The sequence below is a fragment of the Notothenia coriiceps genome, unplaced genomic scaffold, assembly GCF_000735185.1.
Source record: "Notothenia coriiceps isolate Sejong01 unplaced genomic scaffold, NC01 NC01_scaffold00021734, whole genome shotgun sequence".
In the NCBI taxonomy this organism is placed as follows: Eukaryota; Metazoa; Chordata; class Actinopteri; order Perciformes; family Nototheniidae; genus Notothenia; species Notothenia coriiceps.
Window position 1 is genome coordinate 165,005 of NW_011354435.1, and position 21,347 is coordinate 186,351.

General features: G+C 39.6%; 2 protein-coding genes across 3 annotated transcripts; one reads left to right on the forward strand and one right to left on the reverse strand.

The window, feature by feature from the left end:
* Window positions 1–603: 603 nt before the first annotated feature.
* LOC104953445 (SH2 domain-containing protein 7) lies at window positions 604–7,613 on the reverse strand. 2 transcript variants are annotated; one of them, XM_010780395.1, is made up of 9 exons: window positions 7,553–7,613; window positions 3,968–4,082; window positions 3,746–3,888; window positions 3,171–3,331; window positions 2,539–2,628; window positions 2,190–2,355; window positions 1,977–2,108; window positions 1,198–1,875; window positions 604–923 (listed from the first exon to the last, which is right to left on the reverse strand). In XM_010780395.1, the coding sequence occupies exons 2-9, from the start codon at window positions 4,002–4,004 to the stop codon at window positions 876–878; spliced, it is 1,455 nt and encodes a 484-aa protein (XP_010778697.1). In that variant the 5' UTR covers window positions 4,005–4,082; window positions 7,553–7,613; the 3' UTR covers window positions 604–875. The 2 variants fall into 2 exon arrangements, with proteins under 2 accessions (XP_010778697.1, XP_010778696.1); XM_010780394.1 differs by lacking the exon at window positions 7,553–7,613 and having other exon boundaries at window positions 3,968–5,847.
* tbc1d2b (TBC1 domain family, member 2B) lies at window positions 7,568–21,325 on the forward strand. Its single transcript, XM_010780393.1, has 13 exons — window positions 7,568–8,010; window positions 9,103–9,250; window positions 11,343–11,520; window positions 12,441–12,595; window positions 12,777–13,030; window positions 14,692–15,114; window positions 15,327–15,437; window positions 15,639–15,835; window positions 16,415–16,909; window positions 16,992–17,109; window positions 17,354–17,539; window positions 18,645–18,766; window positions 18,933–21,325. The coding sequence occupies exons 1-13, from the start codon at window positions 7,669–7,671 to the stop codon at window positions 19,126–19,128; spliced, it is 2,925 nt and encodes a 974-aa protein (XP_010778695.1). The 5' UTR covers window positions 7,568–7,668; the 3' UTR covers window positions 19,129–21,325.
* The last annotated feature ends 22 nt before the right edge of the window (window positions 21,326–21,347 follow it).

The following is a 21,347-nucleotide window of genomic DNA, read 5'->3' on the forward strand; positions in this document are numbered from 1 at the left end:
TTTCCTTTTTTTAAACCATTACGTACTGAATATAGTTACAAATAGTTTAAAATCTACCCGAGAGAGATTTGTTAACAGGTACAAGTCATGTTCATATAAAATGTGTTTATACGGTGTTATCAATCATCACTGTATTGAAAATCTCTTCACCACAGCATCGCAAAATTGTACTGTCTGTATGATAGAAATGAGGTTATAGGTTTTCCCTTTTTTGTCATATCTCTTACTGAAGCTAGTGCATGTGTCATGTCAGAGTTATTCCCAGGTGCAGAAACCCAATTATTCAAAATAGGGCACTGATCATATCTAGCTTTTGTGTTTTTAAGAATATGTCAATGTATAATCTTTATCTAAGAGTTTGAAGGAATATGTCCAAATATTGTTTGCCTTCGGAAATGTTTAATATTTTATAATGGGTTAAAATATCCTGGTGCGTTTCCTCACTGGCATTGGAAACTGATCATGAAACACATTTGAGTTGCTGCCGTACACATGTGTTTGTAATCTACATGCAAATAAAGTTTCCTGTCAGTGAAGTGCAACATTGATGGGAGCAGCCTATAGTCAAAATATGTTTGAAGATCAGTAGAAAACACAGTACACCCTTTTTTCTCTGGGAAAATAATGAGTTTTCCTTTTTGCATGTGTCATTTATTCAAATGTGGTGTAGACACAAATAAATAGACTACAGTGTTTCTTTAAATAAATAGATTTGAAATACAAATGACAGAAGATGTCATTGATTAAACTATGCACATGAGGGCCCAGGTTTTACACATTACAAATATTCTTTCACAGAGTGAATGTAAGGCAGGACCACTGTAGTGTAGAGAAAGTGGGTGAAAATTTCATCAGTAGTTGGCAAAGTAAGCTCTTCACCATTTCTTCTTGACTTCAGGGAACAGCCATTTCCATTTATCATTCTGCAGGAGGTAAAGCAAAAGTGAAACAATAAATAAATATGAATAGTAATAATACATTGTATTTATAGAGTGCTGTTCCCGGTACTGAAAGACACTTTACACAATTCATAAAAACAACATTAAAACACCATACTTAAAATATTTAAAATACAACAATAATTAAAGGTTAAAAACAGTTCTGAAGAGGTGAGTTTTGATTTGAGATTTCAAAGAAGACAGATTGATGAAATTGGATGAAGTGTTAAAATGGAAGCATTTGGCCCACATTACTAACCTTAAACCCCCAGGTGAGGTAACCATGTTTGGGTCTGACGTCCTCCAGAGGTTCGTAGGTGTTGCTGTCGGGTTCAGGTGCGTCTGTGTCCTTGTGGCCAGGAATCGGCTCATATGTATGAGGGAAGTGGTCTTCATTTGAGACCTCAGCGTACACTGCCCCCCTGTGCTGCTCTGAAGATCCAGTCCCAGAGGAAGCATGGTGTGGGCTGCTAGCTCTGCCAGCCAGGTGATAAACAGCAGCGTCACTCATGTGATCCTGACTGCTGCACGAGTCTGACCCCTCAGGCAGAGGACTAAAGGAAGTGGCTTGTCTGACGGGCTTAGGGGAAAGTCTGGGTGGCGTGAGGGGGGGTGCACTCAGCCTGTAAGACTGCTCTCCCTCACAGCTGTGGTTCAGGAGCGGTAGAGACCTGCACTTGGTATCCAGCAGGCTGAGCTCAGAGTAAACAGACTCTGGTCCAGAAGGAGAATTGCTCCTGCTCATGTTCTGATCCTGAGTTGTTGATCTCCCAGCTCTCACTTGTTTATCTCCAGGGAAATTGCCCTGACAGATGAGTTCGGATCTCGGTATCTCCCTGGGTTTTTGCTTCTTAGACTGAGCATATAAAACCTTCTCAAGGTCATTCAACGGACCAATGTCGAGATTTCGGGTCCTCCGAGGCAAAGGAGGGACTTCCTGTTTTGCAAAACAAGCCAGGTTCTTAAAGTCAGCTTGGGGGTGTTAATACAAAAACATTTGGTATGGAACGTATACATTATAAATAAAACTGTACTCACCTCTTGTGTCCTGGGTGGAAGTGCAGGAAGCTGCTCTGAGTTAATCTGTGGTGTTCGCATGTTCTTTATAGCTCGAACAGGCCTCTCTTTAGGGCTAACCTGGATGGTGTCATACAGCTCTTTGTCAAGTTCCTGCAAGAACAAAACACCAGTTAGATCCTCATTCTCCATCAAATGTGACTTAAATAAAGTGACTGAGGAGTTTTGTCTTACCTCAAAACATGAAGATGCCAGGGACTCTTCAAAAGGCTGAATGGCGTTCGTCTGGTAGTAATCTATGAGCTCATAGAGCGAGTCGTGCCCTTTAGTGTCGCCAAACACTACAAACTGCCCTGATTCATTTTCGTTTATCACAAAATGTCGACACCGATCCCTGCCTCTGCAGAAGGAAATAAAAAAGAATTAGATAAAAAAAAACACCAAACAACAACCTATAGTTTAAAGGGGGACAACAATGTGTTAATGAACCTTTTAAACCTGCATGTCAACTAAATAAGTTTGCTTCAAAACACAATCATTGTAGGACTTAGGTTACAGGTTTTCAGAGCAAACCAATACTCACGTATAAGACAGAATGTATCCGATGGCCTTTTTACTGAGACGGATCAGAAAAGATCCCAGCTCCTTTTCTCTGAGTATGTGCTCTGCCTCCCTGTAGATAGACACAAATAACCTTAAAAAACCTCAAAAAGTATTTCCCAAAAGCCTAATTTGTCCCGAGTTTACAGGAACAGTGAGCTAGATTTTGAGTGGGGAAAGGCGGGTCACGTAATTTCCCGAGAAAATTACATTCCATCAAAGGAAGATCCATTTTGTTTCAGGTAATTTCCGTAAAACTGTCATTTACCAATGCACAGACTCTGGCAAATTCGTCCCTTTTGATTATGTATGTATCTATAAATGTCTGCTTTGTATCAATTGTCACTGCATCTGATTAAAACTCCGACTCATAGACTGATAGTGCTCATCGTAAAAGATAAAGCTTAAATAAAATAGTTTTTGCTTAATAAATTAATTAATTAAAAGTGCAGCAGGTCATGTTTTACCACACTGTATAGTATTGAGTTGTATCGAGTTATATATAGTTACAAAAAACATGATTTAGTAGTACTTAAAAAAACAAATTATTCTAATAATGAGCATTACAGTTTATTTTTAACCCCACAAAATCCAAATTACTGAATGAACACTCACTTTCTTGTGATGAAGCCGCGGAACCAGCTGGGGAAGAAGCCGTTTTGGACGATGTTTGGTAACTGAGTGTCTATAAACCACTTTGAGGCCAGTTCCCTGAGTCCTCCTTCAGTCCCTTCAACATCCAGTGCTGGTTCCCTTTGCTCCATCCTCGCCCGCTCCTAAAGAAAGCCACACAGAGAGCCGCTGAATACAACATGCATTCATTTCCCAAACAGTCAGGGTGTATTTTAACCGTCTCATTTGCTTATTTTCCAGGAGGCGTCAACCAGAGAATAAAGGCAGCTTACTATTCTATTTGTTGCAGGAAACACCACATCATTCATTTCTGTACTTTTTTTTAAAACATACACCATACAACATTTCTTAAATGTTAAATTACAACCTTTTTGGGGGTGGATAAAACCTGCAAATCCATAATGTCAAAAGTCCATTCTCACTAAATAAATGAGGCAATGAGCTCCTATGCTGTAATGTGATGTTAGGCAAACTTACTTTGCATGTAGATCAACGGAAATAAGTTAGTCATTAAGGCAGTTAGGGACCATTCATGGTGATCTGGTAACAGTACTTACCTTGAAGCAAAAAGTCAGACAGTTCCTGAAGCAGGGAGATTTTATATGTCTCTGATCCTTTGTCCTTGACTCTGTAAAGTGGCAGATCTTCTCACACCTGGCTTTGGGTTTTCTATAGAGTATGCAGCAATTTGTTTCAATCCCTAGAAAAAGATGGATGAAGGCTTAATTATGAGTTCAATGTGAAGCGAAGACACTGTACAGTGATAAATGTGTACATACCTTTCCTGGAGAGTGTGCGGTTTGAACCGGGTGTCATTTCAGCAAACGTTAAAAAGCTCCTCTCAATGTCTGTCAGCCGTTTATCTCAAACAGAAGGTATTCTGAGGGAGTATAACTGTACATGCGAGATATAGACTGATGACATTTACAATTACACACATTTTTCCACCGACTTGGAAAGCGTTTCCGCTTTGCACGGCACAACACAGTTCATACAGCTCATTTGCATGTCACAGACGTCTAAGACGCCCCTCTGAACAAAGCAGGAGCTTCCTGAAGAGAAATGGAAAGTAAGCTGTGCAGAAACTGTGGTTTCTATGCACACGAGTGTGTTGGTCTGCAAGAGGAGATGTTTTACCCACAGACTGTCTGATTGTGGGAAATAAGTTGCGTCAACAGTTTTCTGACAAGGGCTGGCAAGGAACTCAGATCAAAGCTCACAAAGCAGGAGCACATTCAAAAGAGTGGACATGTTTGGGAAAATTCAGAGATTTAAGAGGGCATGGAAAAAACTCTCATAGTATGACAGATTTCCCAGCATGTTTTTTTTTTGTACTCATTACTCCCAGGGATGAGACAGTTCTCATAAATCATGTTTCTGTTGGTTTCTGCTCAGTGATGAGCTGTAACAAGTGCCTGTGGGGGAGAGACAATAACCGAAAATAGTATGTGTCATCGTGAGCGGGATGAGCCGGAGGTCTCAGCACTTATTAACAATAACATTTCTCCTGTGCTCTGATCTCAGGAAATATACCGCCATCTTTTCCAGATAATTGAACTTGTCTCTGAAAGTGTGATCAATGTGGTTCTGAATGTCTACTGAGTTTCCTGCCATTTTAATATAATGGAAATGTTTGCCAACGTCTGCCCCATGTGAACTGTTATGTTCCATGTATGATTAAGTATTGCTACAGTACAACGGTGTAGAATTTCAACATCATCACAACAGCGCTGTCTTTGTGAGTCACTATGTGCTCCTTTGGGGGTGTTAAGAGGATTGAGGTCAAATGTTATCACTGTTTCCGTGCTTGTAAAGATTCAATATAAAATGCATATCATACCTTAACAGTGTGATCAGCTTATCTTATCTACATCAGGTTTGAGGTAATATATACAAGGAAGAGCTATCACACCAGACAAAATATATTTATCATTGTTCTGGGGACATACCTATGAGAGGGATGTGGGCTTTCTAAAGGTCACGAGACAGTTGTTGTTGGTTAAATGTCAATAGATCAAAACTTTCACCTTTAAATCTGAGTGGAAAACACGCATCCCACAAACAACAACTTCTCAGTGAGCCAAAGTTCAATCTGACAAATATAATAATGTCACTTGTAGCAAAACACAAGTGGCCCACTTGTCAAAAGGAACAATTATATACATATATCTAAGCACAAGACCAGTCATAGCACGTTCATGTCTAACCATCAATCAACATGTTTAACCGGGTGTTCATTTCTGCAGCTCCAAAAGTTAACTTGGAGCCCCCAACCAGACACACTGTTCTGTTATAGCCCTCTGTTTCATGGGTCTCTCTGTGAATAGCATATAGTTAAGTGCATGTTAGCATAACAGATCATACATTAAAGGTGATAACATATATGTAGACAGGAGTGATTTATGGATCACTGTTGCTCCTACAAAGAACAGATGTATAGTTATTTTTTTACAGCGATACACTTTTTTTACAGCGATACACTGTTGTAGGTATTGAACTTTTATTGAACTGTTACCACTGCATACTTTGGATGGAAATGTCCATTGTTCTCTTTTTCTGTGCCTCAATTGGATTGGTGACAGTACAGGTGACAGTTTAGAGACAAGTTGTAATATAGATTAAACTCCCCAAAAGTATATAAATAAAACACATTTTCTTCCCATAAAGTTAATGTTACTGTATGTTATTGCATCAGTAAAACTAATAGAATATTATAATAACGTTATAAAGACAGGACCCATTCTACTTAAGGCGAGACACGGCAGGCAAAAACATCGTTTTTCAAGCACTGGTCAATTTTGAGATTTTGTGCTATTTTGATTCTATAACATGTTTTCTTTCAGGCTTTTGGAAGGAAAACGTACAAAATACACATTTAAGTGTTTATTTGACTATAGTTTGTCTATTTGCGTCAGTAGATTTCTCCTAAATTCACCAAAAGTTAGCTTTCTAACGTAACATAAAGTACCGCGACCGCTATGTGCACCATGTCAACAGAGATATCGTTGGAAAGCTGTGTCTCTCCTGCACAATCTAATCGGATCCAAATATGGTCATTTCCTTTGTATCAGCAACCAATCGGGAAAGCACAAAGGGGTCTTAAACCAAGAAACGAAATCTCATTGGCTGGTGTCAATTTCAGACAACGTGATTCGTTCAGATGCGTCACGTAGTGTGCTAAAACACTTCCTGGTTAGCTTTCCGCTAGAAATGTAAATCTCAAAATGGCAAAAGAACGGCGAAAAAAAAGTTTACAGAGAAGATGACAACAATTATCCCTTGCACGAAGCAAGATTATACAAAAAAGAAATGACCCCGAACATGAAATACCTTCACGGAGAGCTTCGAGGCGCAAGCTGTCATCCAAGAACAGGAGGGCTTAGCTAGCGCCTCACTGGTAATCTTTAAAGGTACGTTTTCTTCAAAATAGAGTTTTTTCTTCCTACTCTGAGTTCGAAATTTCAACTTCAGTAGCAGGTATCCACACCAAACCTTCCAGTTATATTCCTATCAATATTATGAAGGCTTTTACAGAAGGGTTTGTTCATATATCATTCATAGCCTGAATTATACAACATTGTATACCTAAAAACATGGCAAAAATTGATATTTTAGGGCTGTTGACAGTATTTTCTGATTTATGGAGTGATAAAAAGAGATATCCAAAATCCCTTCTGTAAAAGCCTTAGATACTAATATGACTACAAAATGAAACAAGAATTTTGAACCTGGCTTTATCCAAAGTTCAGATTTCGATTCCTGAAATGTGTTAAAATATGCACATATTTGATGACATAATGGATAATTTGCATATTTAAACATGCTATTTCAGAAAACTTGTAATAAAAAAGACAATTGCCTTATTGTAAGTAATTAACTGGAGAAATGTCTAGCTGATACCTTTAAGTTAAAAAAATTACCCTATTCACCTGGGGTGTCTCGCCTTAACAAGTATTTTCTACTTAAGGTATGTTTTACTGATATTTTAATTATTTTTATATTAAGATTTCCAGTAGTTCTGATTTGCATGCTGTATATGGCTCTTTGGGGGAATACCATAGATGTTTAAAATACAAAGAGTAGAACCCGGTTTCAACAAGTATTTGTATGTCATTAAATATCTCTAATTTTGAGGATGTTTCAGTACTTTATCTGCAGTTATGGGAATTTTAGTTTGTCAATTTTATAATTGTAATACATCTTTATTTTAACACCAGAAATGTGTTGCGTTTTCGTTTACTTCTACTATAGGCCTACAGTAGATTGTTGTAATCTGCAACAGTGAAAGCATCTCAGGTTGCACATCTGGTCCAACAGCACCACCCTGCGTAACTGCTGTCTCATGCACAATCACAACCACGTACCCATTGACACAAAACTACATCTCCCAGGCTCCTCTCTTTAAGGGGCAGGCAGTCATGCGGATGGAAACAGGAGTGGGCATCCGCTTCGCTGCACGAAGAAGAAACTTTGAGGAAAGATGCACGAAGAGGAGGATGGCAGCGAAGCAAACTCCTGTAGAGCTTCTCGGATTGTTGCCTCCAGATCTGTGGAAGTGGCCGACAGCGACGCAGCGAAGGAGCAGGCCTCCAAACTGTGTGGATACCTGAACAAACTGTCCGGCAAAGGGCCTCTGAGGGGGTACAAGCCGAGATGGTTCGTGTACGATCCGAGGAAATGTTACTTGTATTACTTCAAGACTCCCCAAGATGCCTTGCCGCTCGGGCACATCGAAATCGGCGATGCGAGCTTCAGCTACGATGTGGAGGGGGAAGAGGGCCAGTTTGAGATCCGCACCGCCGGGAAGGAGTTCCTGCTGAAGGTAGCAACTTTTCAGCATGTGTTGCTCTGCTTTGCTGTCATTTGTCACTTCCTTTCTTATTGTGGAAAAAGGCAGACACACCCATTCTTACTTAGTGTTATTCCCAGCTTTGATTTAAGTTGGATATGCAAAATACTTCTGCTTACATGCTGTGATTTGACAACTTTTAAAGAAAAGCTCGATTTTAATATCTACAAGGCTTTCTAACTTTCATACCAAAACTGCAAATATTTTTTGGTATATCTATATTTCATGTAAATATGTATACTATATATTAATGTTATTAGGTTTATTTTAATTGTTTTATTTATTGGTCCTTTTCCTACAATGTATCTTCTTTGACTGTTTATGTATACACCAAGACAACTCCTTGTATGTGTAAACCTAGGGCAATAAACCTGTTTCTGATTCTCATTCTGAAAAAAAATCCAATATGCGTGTATCATGTTTGCCAAACAAGAGCTTAATCAGCACATTAATCAGCTGATTGCACTGTTTACATGGATAAACTATTTTAGGGTATTCATGCACATGAGCTCATCTGCCCCTATGACCCCACAGCTTTTGAAAGGGTCCTCTCATGTGATGATGGTGTATTCTCTGCCATCATGTGACTATGACAGGTAGCTCTGGGCTCACTCAGCCAGCTGCTCGCTAGAGTCTGGAACATTTTCAGCATATGGTGTGAATGGCTAATACCAAACAGCTTGCAGTGCCTGAGGCTGGAACTGAGACTGAAACCAGCGCCTGCTCTCATTCACATGACGGATCCGAAGAGTAACCTTGTGGTTATTTAACATCTTGCCAAGGACAACAGTTGAAAATTAGCCTGCTGGCTAATACTGGCTCATTTACAGCAATGTGGATTAATGTGCACTGTCCTTTTTAAATAAATAAATAAACAAACAAACCTGCTATTTAAAGTGCACTTAGGCTGTTTCATATGCTTTGTTTGATTCCACAGATGCTCTCCTTTTCCTTGCCATGCTGTATTGATATCAATGTTAAAGATTGCATTGCCTTTGTAGCTTTTATGGCTAAAATCATATTTCCCATGTTAGTAAATTGTGTGTATTTGTGTGTTTTTTAAAGGCCCCCAGCAGGCAGGTGATGCATTTCTGGCTCCAGCAGTTACAGCAGAAGCGTTGGGAGTACAGCAACACACGAGTCTCCGGTCGGAGAGACAGCTGGAGCTCCCCGACTATGGCCTACCCCCCCACCGGCCTCGTAGGCAAAGAAGGTAGACACATACATGCACACAAACATACATGTGTGTGTATGGAAACTCATTTTCACAGCTTGGTTACCTTGTGATAAGGCTAAAAGTAAACACCTGTATCTGAGAGATTAATATTTACACAAGTCAAGTTATTTTGTCGCCAGGTTCCTGGGTAACTACTGAAGGAGCAAATAGGAGTGGATCTGATAGGAGTGGTTAGTCAAGCATCGAGTACATGAGAAATCAAAGATACAGCTAAAGAAAGGAGTTCACATCTACTTTATCTGGGGTGTGTTTCATTTAAATGCACTCACTAAAAAATCTCACTGTGTGAACTTCAAGGGTTTTCACATGTAGCTGCCACTGTTATATGATAGAATAAAGACAGCCTAAAAGCATTTACATTATAAACCACAAAGAGGATGTACATACAATATAAATACTCAGTGTAATATAATTGTAACACCATCAATACCACTATAAGGTGTTATGGCTATCCAAACAATGTGTGTGAACCAAAGTTTTGATATTCTACTTCCTGGGAAAAGACACTGTAAGCATGACGCTTCTGTGGACTTTTCACATTCTAGGTGTTGACCCTCGACCGTTATGAAGATAGACATGTTAGTCACATGGTTTGACTGAAAGATAGATTGAGCATAATATCTTTAAATCAGTGTTTGTTGCTGCACTTTATGGATTTGGCTTGTTTTTATTTTTTGGGGTTATACAGCTGTTCTGATCCCATCATTTCTGTCAAAGATTTGACATCATGTTCAAGCAGTCCAGGATATTCTGTAAAAAGAGACTAAAATATGACATTTTGAAGGAAATAAAAAATCCAGGGAAAGAGAGTTTAAAAAAACGATTTCAGTTCTGAACTGGGACCAAAGTAGTTAATATTATAACATCAGAAAAGACATTGTATTTTAGGAAATAAGTTATCATAATATCAAGGAATAGCTTCTTACTCTCGGGCCAGTAAAGGCACACTTACAGTTTAATTTGTTTAAACTGCTGTAGCTGAGGGGAAATGAGCTGTAAAAAGCCTCTTCCTTTTCCTGTCATTACATGCATGACTAATGTTTTTCTTCTTAAATAATAAAAAACAAAACACTAATGTTAACTTTGTGTTTACAACATTTTAAAGGTATTTAGTTAAACATATGTTTATACTTGATATTGTTTATTTGTATAAAATACATAAAGTTTAAACATTGTACAGCCTCAAACAAGACAGATTACCTCAAATACCTCAAACAAAACAAAAGTAGAATTATAAAGGGCTTAAAAGTACTTCAAATGTTTTATATTTTATACATAAAATTGACACCCTGGGTTGTTCTTCGTCTTAGAAGTTCTTGACCTTTTGTCAGCGAGCTGTGATGAAATGTTTCGTGTGCAAGAGAAATTTGTGAAATTAGTAATCTCCTTAACTGGAATTTTCTCTCACAGAGGATGTTAAATGTTTTATGTTGCTCTTTTTGCATGGCTACTAGTGAAAGATCAAAATGCCTAAGCTTCTCTTCACACTATAAACAAGATGCAGGAATATCTGTTAAAATAGTAAAAGGATACAGAGCATCAAAACAACCGATGCTTTAAATGCGGGACTAATTTAGCCATACTAATAAAGCAGGCACAGCTTTAGAGAGGCTGGCAGGATTAGTTTTTCTTTTTTTGAAGATGTAAGCTGAAATGTTTAATCAGTACACAATGAGTTTGAACAAAGTCCTTCTTAATTGCAATGTCACAACAGCTACAGTATGTAGTTCCCACTTTGAACAACATTTCTGTGGAGTTGGTTCGCCTTTATAAAATGTTCCCTTACTTAACCAACTCATTTCATACAAAGAGGAAACTTTTGTTGACTCAGAAATGCTACATACTGTATTTCCTCATGGTTAGAGAAACCACATACATCCACCCTGTTGTAAATGGCATTTCTGGGTAACTCTAAATGTTGCCTTATTTCGTTACCATTCAGTGTCATGATAATATAATTTCCTCAACGAATGGATGATAAAGCAGCGGTCCTGATAAACAGTTCTCGTGATATGAGTAATGAGTTATTATAATCATGTTCTTAAAATGAATTTTAATGTCATTTCAGATGCGCTCGTCTTTGAGAAGCTAAGTGAAAGCATGGAGAAGGTCCGCCACGACTTTTCTCTGGAGACAGAAACAGATGGTGGAGGGATGGTGGGGATCCAGTCAGCCCGGGGGGGGCCTTCTGCCGGGTCGACAAACCCCCTCAACTTCTCCATCAGAAACTTCGGTACAGAACTCAGGTACGGCTGAACAATGATTATGATTTTGTGTTTGTTTTGACTTCCTGTCAAACTGGCACAACCAGTTTTATCTGCTTTGTGCCCCGAAATAAATTAACAAAGCTACCTCTTTAGTTGTTCCTGAGGTTCACTCCAGGAGAGGAAATTATTGTATCCATAGCTCACTAGTTGTTCTAGTTTGCAACCATCAACAGTTCCCTTTCTGGGCCGTACAACACGTCTATTCAAATGAAGCAAAACACTGAAATGCTCAAAATGTGACATGTTTTGGAATTTGCTTTGTATCTCTGATAAGAAGAGAGTTGCACATGATTCATGGAGCATTCATTCTTATAGCATTTATTTTTATGATGATATCTCTTGTTTTGAAATACATTGACTTTTATCAGTTGTAACTTATGATCAGGGCAGAAATGTCTTACAACAACACACTTTGCTGTAGCACCTCTTATATGTATGAGGTGAGAGAAAGGCTTGAAGCTCATGCAGCTGCACACAAATAACCGTGTGGTTGCAGAGGTCTCACATTTAAAAGTGTGAAGACATCAGTCTCTACGGGCTTATAGGCCCTTTTTATGTTTGCGATAAAGAATGCCTTCCGTTTATGTTTGTTTTTAAGAAAGCCCTATGTGTAAATTATACTCTCCTTTCAAGTGAAAGCTGGACATCTCTACCTGTATTGTGTGTTGCATTGTGTACAGCTACAGTTCTGTTGCCAATGCCTGTGGGAAAAGTGTAAAGACCTCAACAAAGACCGTTTGTGCTAATGTTACCATTTACAAAGTAGCAGCACAAGTTTGCCCTTGACCCCTGTTCATTTGAAAATCTTCTACATAGTAGCAGACTCTTAATGTCCAGCAGCACGACAGCCTCACAGTCATGGTCTTACTCATCCTTACTTCTGGTTTCTGTTCTCTCAGGAACTCCATGTCTTATCTGCGGCCGGGCAGAGGAGGTGAGAGCAGACGCAGTATGTTTTACACCAACAGCAGCAACAGTGCGGAGGAGTGGGAGATCGTGGACACTCCAGCCAAGGACTTCGCCGAACAGAAACATCCTCCAGACACTCACAGAAGTACGTCCACTCCCTGCTTCCTCTGGACATACTCAGTTACATCCCCCAGAGAAAAGAACTGTCTTTTATTGCTCCACTCATTTGCTCAATACTCTGACAAACAATGCATTATTCCCAAGAGATTCTGTCTGCTCAACACAAGTCACTAATTTTAATTACGTATTTATCTCTCCTCTCTCAGATTCCTTTGGGTCAGCGTTTACATTCGACTTTGTGCGCAACTCAGCGCGACCCAGGAAGTCTTTGCTCAGAGACAAGATGGGCTCTGGGAGGTTCGGGCGCTCCACAGAGACGCGCAGTGCAGAGAACTCCCCGGTGGAGTGTAACGGCAACAAACCTTTGGAGATGCAGCTTCGCCTCCAGAGCCAGCAGGAAGAGCTGAGCCGCATGCAGCAGGATCACGCCAATCTCAGAGAGGAACTGGCCAGTCAGAAGGTACAACTATCCTGTTATTTCACATATGTTGATCATATGAAAACATTCTGGGGTAGAGTCTACAGAAAGAGTACGGGGAAATGGTTACAAATATTTAGATTGTGATTCACTAAAAGACATGTTTTTGGTTTGTAGTATTCACTTTAATGTTTAGAGCTTCATTCAGAGGGTCTTGTTACCTACAAATTAATGTAGAAAAACTGTAAACGCTGAATTGACTTAATGTGTGTATTATCTTAGGATGTATACCAGGTTGACTCAAGTGGTTTTGCTAACACTTTAGTTTATTCAGCACACGCATGGTGTCTGACTGAGCAGTTTGGTGTAATCCTGATGCTCTCACTAATACAGGGAGACAGCAAATGATTAGTCATGCTTTAGAGAGGACTGAGGAAACTGCAGTTCTTTCAACAACAATCACATTTGTGACGTTCCTTCCCATTGCTCTTTGTTCTTGTTTCAGTGTTTTAAACTAGCAAACTGGTCACAATTGCTACAACATTAACCAGATAAATATGTAATGTGTGAGTATATGCTTCCCTGTGATATGGCTCACTGGCATCAAACGTTAATGGAGGAAGTGATTCAGTTGGTTGAATCTGCGTTAGTGTTATTGGATATGTTCAGTCATTCCTGGTTCTGCTTAGCTCGTATGGACTAAAGCAGACATTGTGTTAGTAATAATATTGATTTATGGCCTTCAGGTAATGTTGGATCTAGACTTTTTTTTTGTAACATTGCAAAGAAAGAAATGTTTTTCTAATTTCATTAATTGTCATTCCTCTGTCTGGACAGTTTATTTTTACCTTGCCATCCACAATGTTAGGTAACGCTTGGCAATGAAAACTGTTTGTGTTTGTCACAGTTAGTTTATCTACTAATGTGTGACCATGACATGCAAGTGGGTGTGTATGCTTGAGTGTAGGTCACACACACTTGTGCAAATATGTGAGCCAAGTATCTGCACTTTCGTCACAGTATACCCCTAATAATATACACGCTCAACTTCTGTTATTTAGTCTCATGCTCTGTCATTACATGCAGCTGGTTATCTGTGCATTGTTCGGGCTGTTGTGCTGCTTAGATGGCCTGTGTCAAACAGTGTGAACTAGCAGGGCTTCTTTCAGCAAATGATTTGGTAGAGAGGGGAAAACACACTCCCTGAAGCATTCAAATTACTTGAAAAACAGTAACAATAAAATAAAATGAAAATTGGGACTATGTTTTTACCATGAAGTATAAGATAATTGTGATTGTTATATAATAGATCATTATAAAAAGGTTCTTTCATTTTTAATGACAGTGGTCTTCATTTTAGCTGAGATAGCCAAACTCTCCTTGAACATATTGTAGTTAAATAGTTTATTGTTAATAATAAAAAATGGGCTATTGTTACTTCTACGATATATGTTATGACAGAAAACGATAAATTCATTTTGGAAGCGACACTCGTTTGGTGATATAGTTATGCTTCTGGACCCAGTAGTGTAAAGTGTAAGAAATTATGAGAAGGAATAAAAATGATGTCCAAAGTAATTACGCGCTGCAGTTATTCAAGTAAAATTCCAGCAAAGAGAATATGCAACTGTCCCACATTTTAAGGCATAATCTTGACCCTGTAGAATGTTGTGTTGACAAATACAATTCCCTTTCCCCGACAGGAGCTGGTGAGGCTCCTGCAGCAGACCCTGAGGACCTCACAGTACGACAGGCAGCCGGTTCACCGTCCAGCCCCGGCTCCAGATCCATCCGCAGCTTCAGACCAGATTCAGGGTCCGGTCGTAACCCAGGAAGGGGTCGCCCAGGCGGAGGCCCTGCTTCAGGAGAAAGACGGACAGATCCAGGCCCTGTGTGCCCACATGGAGCGCCTCGCCTTAGAGAAGGAGAGTCTGCAACAAGAGCTGAAGGGCCTGAAGATAAAGGTGGGGGAGATAAACGACCAGCTGGGGATGCTGATGGAGACCATCCAGGCCAAAGATGAAGTCATCATCAAACTGTCGCAGGAGGGCTCCGAGCAGAGCGGCAACCCAGACAACGGTTCACCCCCTCCCTACAAAGATCAGCAGGAGGTAGACATCCTCAAGGTACAGAAAGAAACATGAGGAACCAGATTTAAAGCAAATAGAATGTAGACAGATCATCTGAACTGAAAGTGTATAGGACTATATCAATTATATTAGGTTTTAGAATTAATTTCTTAAACTGTGGACATTTTAAAGCTTTTTTCTCATGGTTTGATTATGCTCTAGTTAATGTTTTACTCTGCGTAACCCAATACATGTTTCTCCAATTTCAGGACAGTCTTCAAGGCTACAAAACCCAGAACAAGTTCCTGAACAAAGAGATCCTGGAGCTGACCGTGTTACGCAGGAATGCAGAGAGCAGAGAAAAGACCTTAGAAGCAAAGGTATATCTTGTGTTTGTTCGTAATGGTGTAATTCTGTTAATAGAAACAGGAAGTCTGAGTAGCTAGCAGAGGAAGTCCAGCATTGGCCCCCTTAACCTCAAAATCCCAAGTAAAAGCAATGAATAATGCAACATGATCTTGCCTGCCGTCAGTTATGATAACAAAGATGCTGATTATATTTCTCTGTTATCTCTGCTGCAGTATACGTCCCTGGAGGCCAAGCTGTGTCAGGTGGAGAGTAAGTATCTGGTGCTGCTTCAAGAAGTGAAGAACCCAGTGTGTTCGTCTTCAGAGCAGAGCCCAGCCCGCGAGGTCATCTCCAGATTACTGGAGGACGCGCTGCAGGTAGAGAGCTCCGACCAGCAGGACCACCTCATCTTCAAACCAAATACTGTCAGGTATGGTCAAAAAGCCTTTATGAATGGATGTTACGATAGATGTTTTTTTTTCCCACACTTAAAAGTATGTTTCATTTCTCTATAATGTTCTGATTTTAACTGATTTATATAAGGGTCTAAGTTGTAAGAGCAAGTTAAAACTATTTTACAGAATTTAAAATACATGTTTCAGTTAATTTATACATGTTTTGCAAACAACTACATGTAGAGGCTATCACATTGTAGTTCAAATGTATCCAGAGTATCACTAAAATATATCTAACAACATATAAAAGACAAACCCATTGCAGGAGAGTAGACCTAATAATATAATGTCTTCATCAGATCTGTTTTCATTTTCTCTTTACTGGAAAAACTAGCTCTGCTAATTAGTATTTTGTTTGCTATTGCTGTTGCTCTGCAAGCTCAAGCATGTATTATTAGAAATTCAGGCGATCTCTACAGTAACTGATGTAGCATTGAAAGCAGGTTAAGCAAATGTGGGTCCCTATAAAAGTGTAAACAACTGTTATAGTGAATTTAGCATCACTGATTGATGATTATCTCCCCCATGTTCTCTCTTCCTTGATCTAATATCAGTGAGTATGACACGTTCGGCTTCAAAACCGTCCCTGAGGAGGAGGAAGAGGAGGAGAAGCTGGATGCGAAGGTGAGAGCTCTGGAGCTGAAGTCCCTCTCCATGACGGATCAGGAGGTGTCTGTCGGGGTGAAGTGGGAGAACTATCTGTCCAGCATCATGAACAGAGACATGGTGCGCTCCCCTGAGCTCAAGGCCCTGTTTCGGAGCGGCGTTCCCCATGAGCACCGCTCCAAGGTGTGGCGCTGGTGCGTTGCCTTCCATGTCAAGAAGTTTAGGGACCACCTGCCGGCAGACTACTATGAGACCCTACTGAACGTGGCCCGGGACAAGCCCAACCCGGCCTCCAAGCAGATCGAGCTGGACTTACTGCGCACTTTGCCCAACAACAAGCACTATTCCTCCCCGAGTGCCGGCGGGATCCAGAAACTCAGGAACGTCCTGATGGCTTTCTCCTGGAGGAATCCGGATATCGGCTACTGCCAGGGACTCAACAGGTACAAGGCGGACTCTACCATCTCTCCTTCTCTTCTTTTATGCCCTTTAACCACTTATATTCATTGTATGTCATTTCTTCAGGCTGGCAGCTATTGCCCTGCTCTATCTGGACCAAGAGGACGCCTTCTGGTGCCTTATAGCCATTGTGGAGGTCTTCATGCCAAGAGACTATTACACAAAGACTCTGCTTGGCTCACAGGTAAACAAGCATTGGGACACATAGAGACATGTTTCTGCCTCATTAACCAGAGTGTACAGGTTTCACTGCTTTCAGTTTGGTCGTATTCATGTGACTTATAATTGATTGTAGAATAATGCAGCACTAGTGATCTGCACTGTTTGATTCCTTTCTCTCCTCTGGATTTGACCCCATGGTTAATCCTATTGTAAAACAATGTTCATGATGAAGAATTAAATAATGTTTGTTGGTTGGATCTGTGCAGGTTGACCAGCGTGTGTTCAAGGATCTGATGTGTGAGAAGCTCCCCCGGCTTCATGTCCACTTCGAGCAGTACAAGGTAGACTTCTCCCTCATCACCTTCAACTGGTTCCTGGTGGTGTTTGTGGACAGTGTGGTGAGCGACATCCTCTTCAAGATCTGGGATGCCTTTCTCTACGAAGGTCCAAAGGTGAGAGGCAGACGAGTCCGTAAAGCTTTGATCCTCTGAGCTCACATAACCTGATTTCTGTCTGGACATGCTGGCAGAGCTCTGAAGGAAGCTACAAAATTAGATAAGGAGAGCATCAAAAAAAGGGCTGTAGCATTTCAGTTGGCTGAATTTAAATGGGCCTTCTTCTACAGATGGTATGTACGATCAGTTCTCTGCTTGTTCAAGTTCCCACAAGTGCCAGTTGTTTGGTTCAACCCACTGTTTTCCAACCTTATCTAACCAGCAGCTCATAGTGAAGAACCCACATGTGTTTTCACCAAACCCTTCACAACCGTCTATAAGAGCTTTTAAGCCTGTTTCTTTTTTGCAAGGAAATTGTTTGCTAACCGCTTTGTCACTGTTTATCTCTGTTTCGGGCTGTGGAATTTGTTATTCATTTATCCAGCAGAACCATAGCAACATTGCATTCATTTGGAATTGTGGTTGTGACTAAAACAAATATTCACTTTTCTTTTTAGTTTCGGTTTTGGTGTCCTCCATATTCTGTGTTTACCAGTTGATCTGAAGACTTTGGCTGTCTGCTTTTTTTGTGTGGTTCAGCTGGTGGACGCAAAGTCTGTTGAGCTTTTTCATGAAAATATCAGTCAGAGGGATGAAGGTGAATTCAAACAGTATAGTTGAACTTGTGAGCCAACAAACCAAAACACTAAGTTAATAAATAAAGCTCTAAAGCTATTCAGTAGAGCTGAGAGGAACAGCAAAGTTTTGTAATAATTCTGTGTGTTCATTACTATGAGCAAACACTTTAACACACAAGTCATGTTGATGCCATTCTTGCCGTATGAATATATAGATTAAAGCCACTTTATTAATGTAGATCCTATGCACTGCTCTGTGGTCGGATTCACAATTTTGTTCAGGTGTTAACTTGATGAATGAAACACTTTTTTTTCATAACAAGACTGTTTGTTCAGACATTCCTCTAAAATAAATAAGAATCGCCTCTAGTCTTTTAAAGTGTCCTCGCATTTCAGAGGCATGATGTGATATGTTTCATTATCGTAATGTCATGCATGGATAGTCATGAAATAGATTTCATGGCTTTGGTCATTTTTCTCCACAGATCATGTTTCGCTGCGCCCTCGCTCTCTTCAAGTACAAAGAGGAAGAGTTTTTGAAGCTAGATGATTCCACAGCTATCTTCAAATATCTCAGATACTTCACACGCACAATCCTGGATTCAAGGTACAGCGTCCGCAATGGCTTATCATATCTTCATGCTCTGTGGCCAGTTTACAAACAAACATCTTATCTACAGTCTATGAGTTGTAACTTGAAACATATTAAACAGGACGGCATGCAGAATAAAAGCAAGCCATCCCAGACTGATATCCTTGTTTTGTTTTTTCAGGAAGCTGATGAACATCGCTTTTGGGGACATGAACCCGTTCCCAATGCGGTCGATCCAGAACCGCCGCTCCTTCCACCTGGAGAAGGTCCGTCTGGAGCTGACGGAGCTGGAGGCCATCAGACAGACCTTCCTCCGGGAGAGAGAGACGACTCAGGACAGGCGGAGCTTCGTCAGTGACGATGAGGAGGATAACTGAGGTTAAGCCTGCTGCTGAAGTATGAAGACGTCATGTCTAGAAGTCCCTGATGTGTCGCAGTTGAAAAGGGAAGTTTCCTAAAGGATTGTTGGAGTTGTTTTCCGAGACAGACTAATCAACTTTTCTACATTTTGATTGAAACTGCATCAAAAGGCCAAAACATTACAAGCCGTATGGGCTTTCTATCAGTATTCCTGCCATTTAGAAAAAAAGAAAATCGTTATTATTATATGCTTCATCATGTTTCTTCCACTTCAATGCCAAACTTTACTTTTGCCGTCTGAATCAGTATTTCTTTTTTCAACTTGGCTGTGATCTTTTAATCTTCGGCGATTCTGTGCCCGTTGAAGGATTGATTGTATTGTAATTTTTCTTTTGTTTTACTTTTTGCTGTCTCTGCCCCAATTCATTTCAGACATATCTTCAGATTGTTTACCTTAATCATTCTTTTTATATTTTCCCGATGCCACTCAACAACACACTTTTGTGTTTTATCCTTGTCTATCAAATGCACTTAAATCACTTATGCTGAAATTCAAAATGCGCTGAAAAGTCTTAGAGCCTTATGATCACAGTCGTTCCACATCGTGCAAGAATACACACAAAGGCGTTTTCAAGAATCCCATGTATTAATTATTAGTAAAACAGCAACATTACGAGGAAGAATTTTCCCATTTTATTATCTCAGGATTCAGATTAAATAACTTCCAAATTGTGAGATAATTTTTTGTTATATCATTTTAAACTTAAATTCCACTTAATTACTCAATGTTCCCAAAGACATGTCTGACAAACGAATACTTGTTTACATCTAAATTTGCGCTTAAACTTTGTAAAAAAAAAGTAACAGGCAGTGGATTTGGTTTTAGAAATGACCGGTCTGACCATTTTATTTGACGTATTCTAAGATATGTGAATTTAGAGTAATTTTCCATGACTTGTTTTTAGTAATGTCTTAATTTTTCTAAACATAAATTGGGTTTGTTAGGTGTTTAAAGCGTTCAATTTCCCCTTATTTTGCCAGATATACATGCATAATGCTGTTATTTCTCCTCTGATGTATTTGCATCTCTTGTCCACAGTGTGGCAGTATAACATTGTGTCTCGCTTGTGTTTACAGTTGTTCACAGGTACCCTCCACACAGTATGATTTATACAGTTTATTATACTGTACTGATAAAATGGCTGTGTAGTCCATCTGCCGGTATGATTGTTTGTGAAAAATTGAAATATGATTTGTAATCTATGAGGGAAGTGTTTCAGGATATTTCAAGACGTGTGTAGCAACATCTTTCTTCCACATCCAGGTAGCCTACTTACAAAAGACAGTTGACTTTAGCACTGTGACAGTATTCTATTTTACGACATTTATTTGTTTTACAATGTATAATGTTTAACAGACCCGCCCGTTGCGGAAAACGGATCTACAGTACTTGCTTAGAAAGAAACCATGTTTATATTTGGTAAATCCACAGTGGAAAACTGTTGTTTGAATGGGAATCTTCAAGACAGGGAGACAGACATGTAATTACTTAGCCGCTTCTCTTGTATGCTGATATATTGTTTACAGTTACTGTTATTTTTACGTTACTTTTAAGCTGTTTACAGATTTTCCTTGCTGTACGTTATATCATTGACTTCCCTTTCTCTACAGATCAGCTAGCATCATGTTACTTCTCTGTTAGACCACCTGAACTTGTTAACAGTTGTTATAATTGTAGTCGTTCATAATGAGGGATACAGGAATGTTGGATGACCTGTAGAAGCAGAGATGGATTTTTTGTATTTCTCCATGAGAGCAGGCCTCTCTAGAGATTTGACTTTGATTGGTTTGAGATATAAAAAAAAGTTTCTGGGTACCCATTCATTTTGTCATACAGTACTTTTGCCCATATTTTAAAACATATACGGCTGGTTCACATTTATCTTTTGTTTTCATATGGAAAAAGCTACATTTATTGTATCACCCTTTCCTTCTTTTCTCTGTTGCCTTCTTTCCCAGCAATGTATTGCACAAGTATAATGAGAAGTTGACTTCAGAATTATATGGGGTACTTCACTTCTTTATATGTAAACCTCTATGGTATCTTGTTCATTGTTAATCTGTATCAATTAATTATTAAAGCATTAAGTATACGCCACTATGTTTTTGTAATACCAGCTAAAAGACACATTCAATAAACAATGGCTGACTGAGTGTGACTTGTTTATAAGTAAAA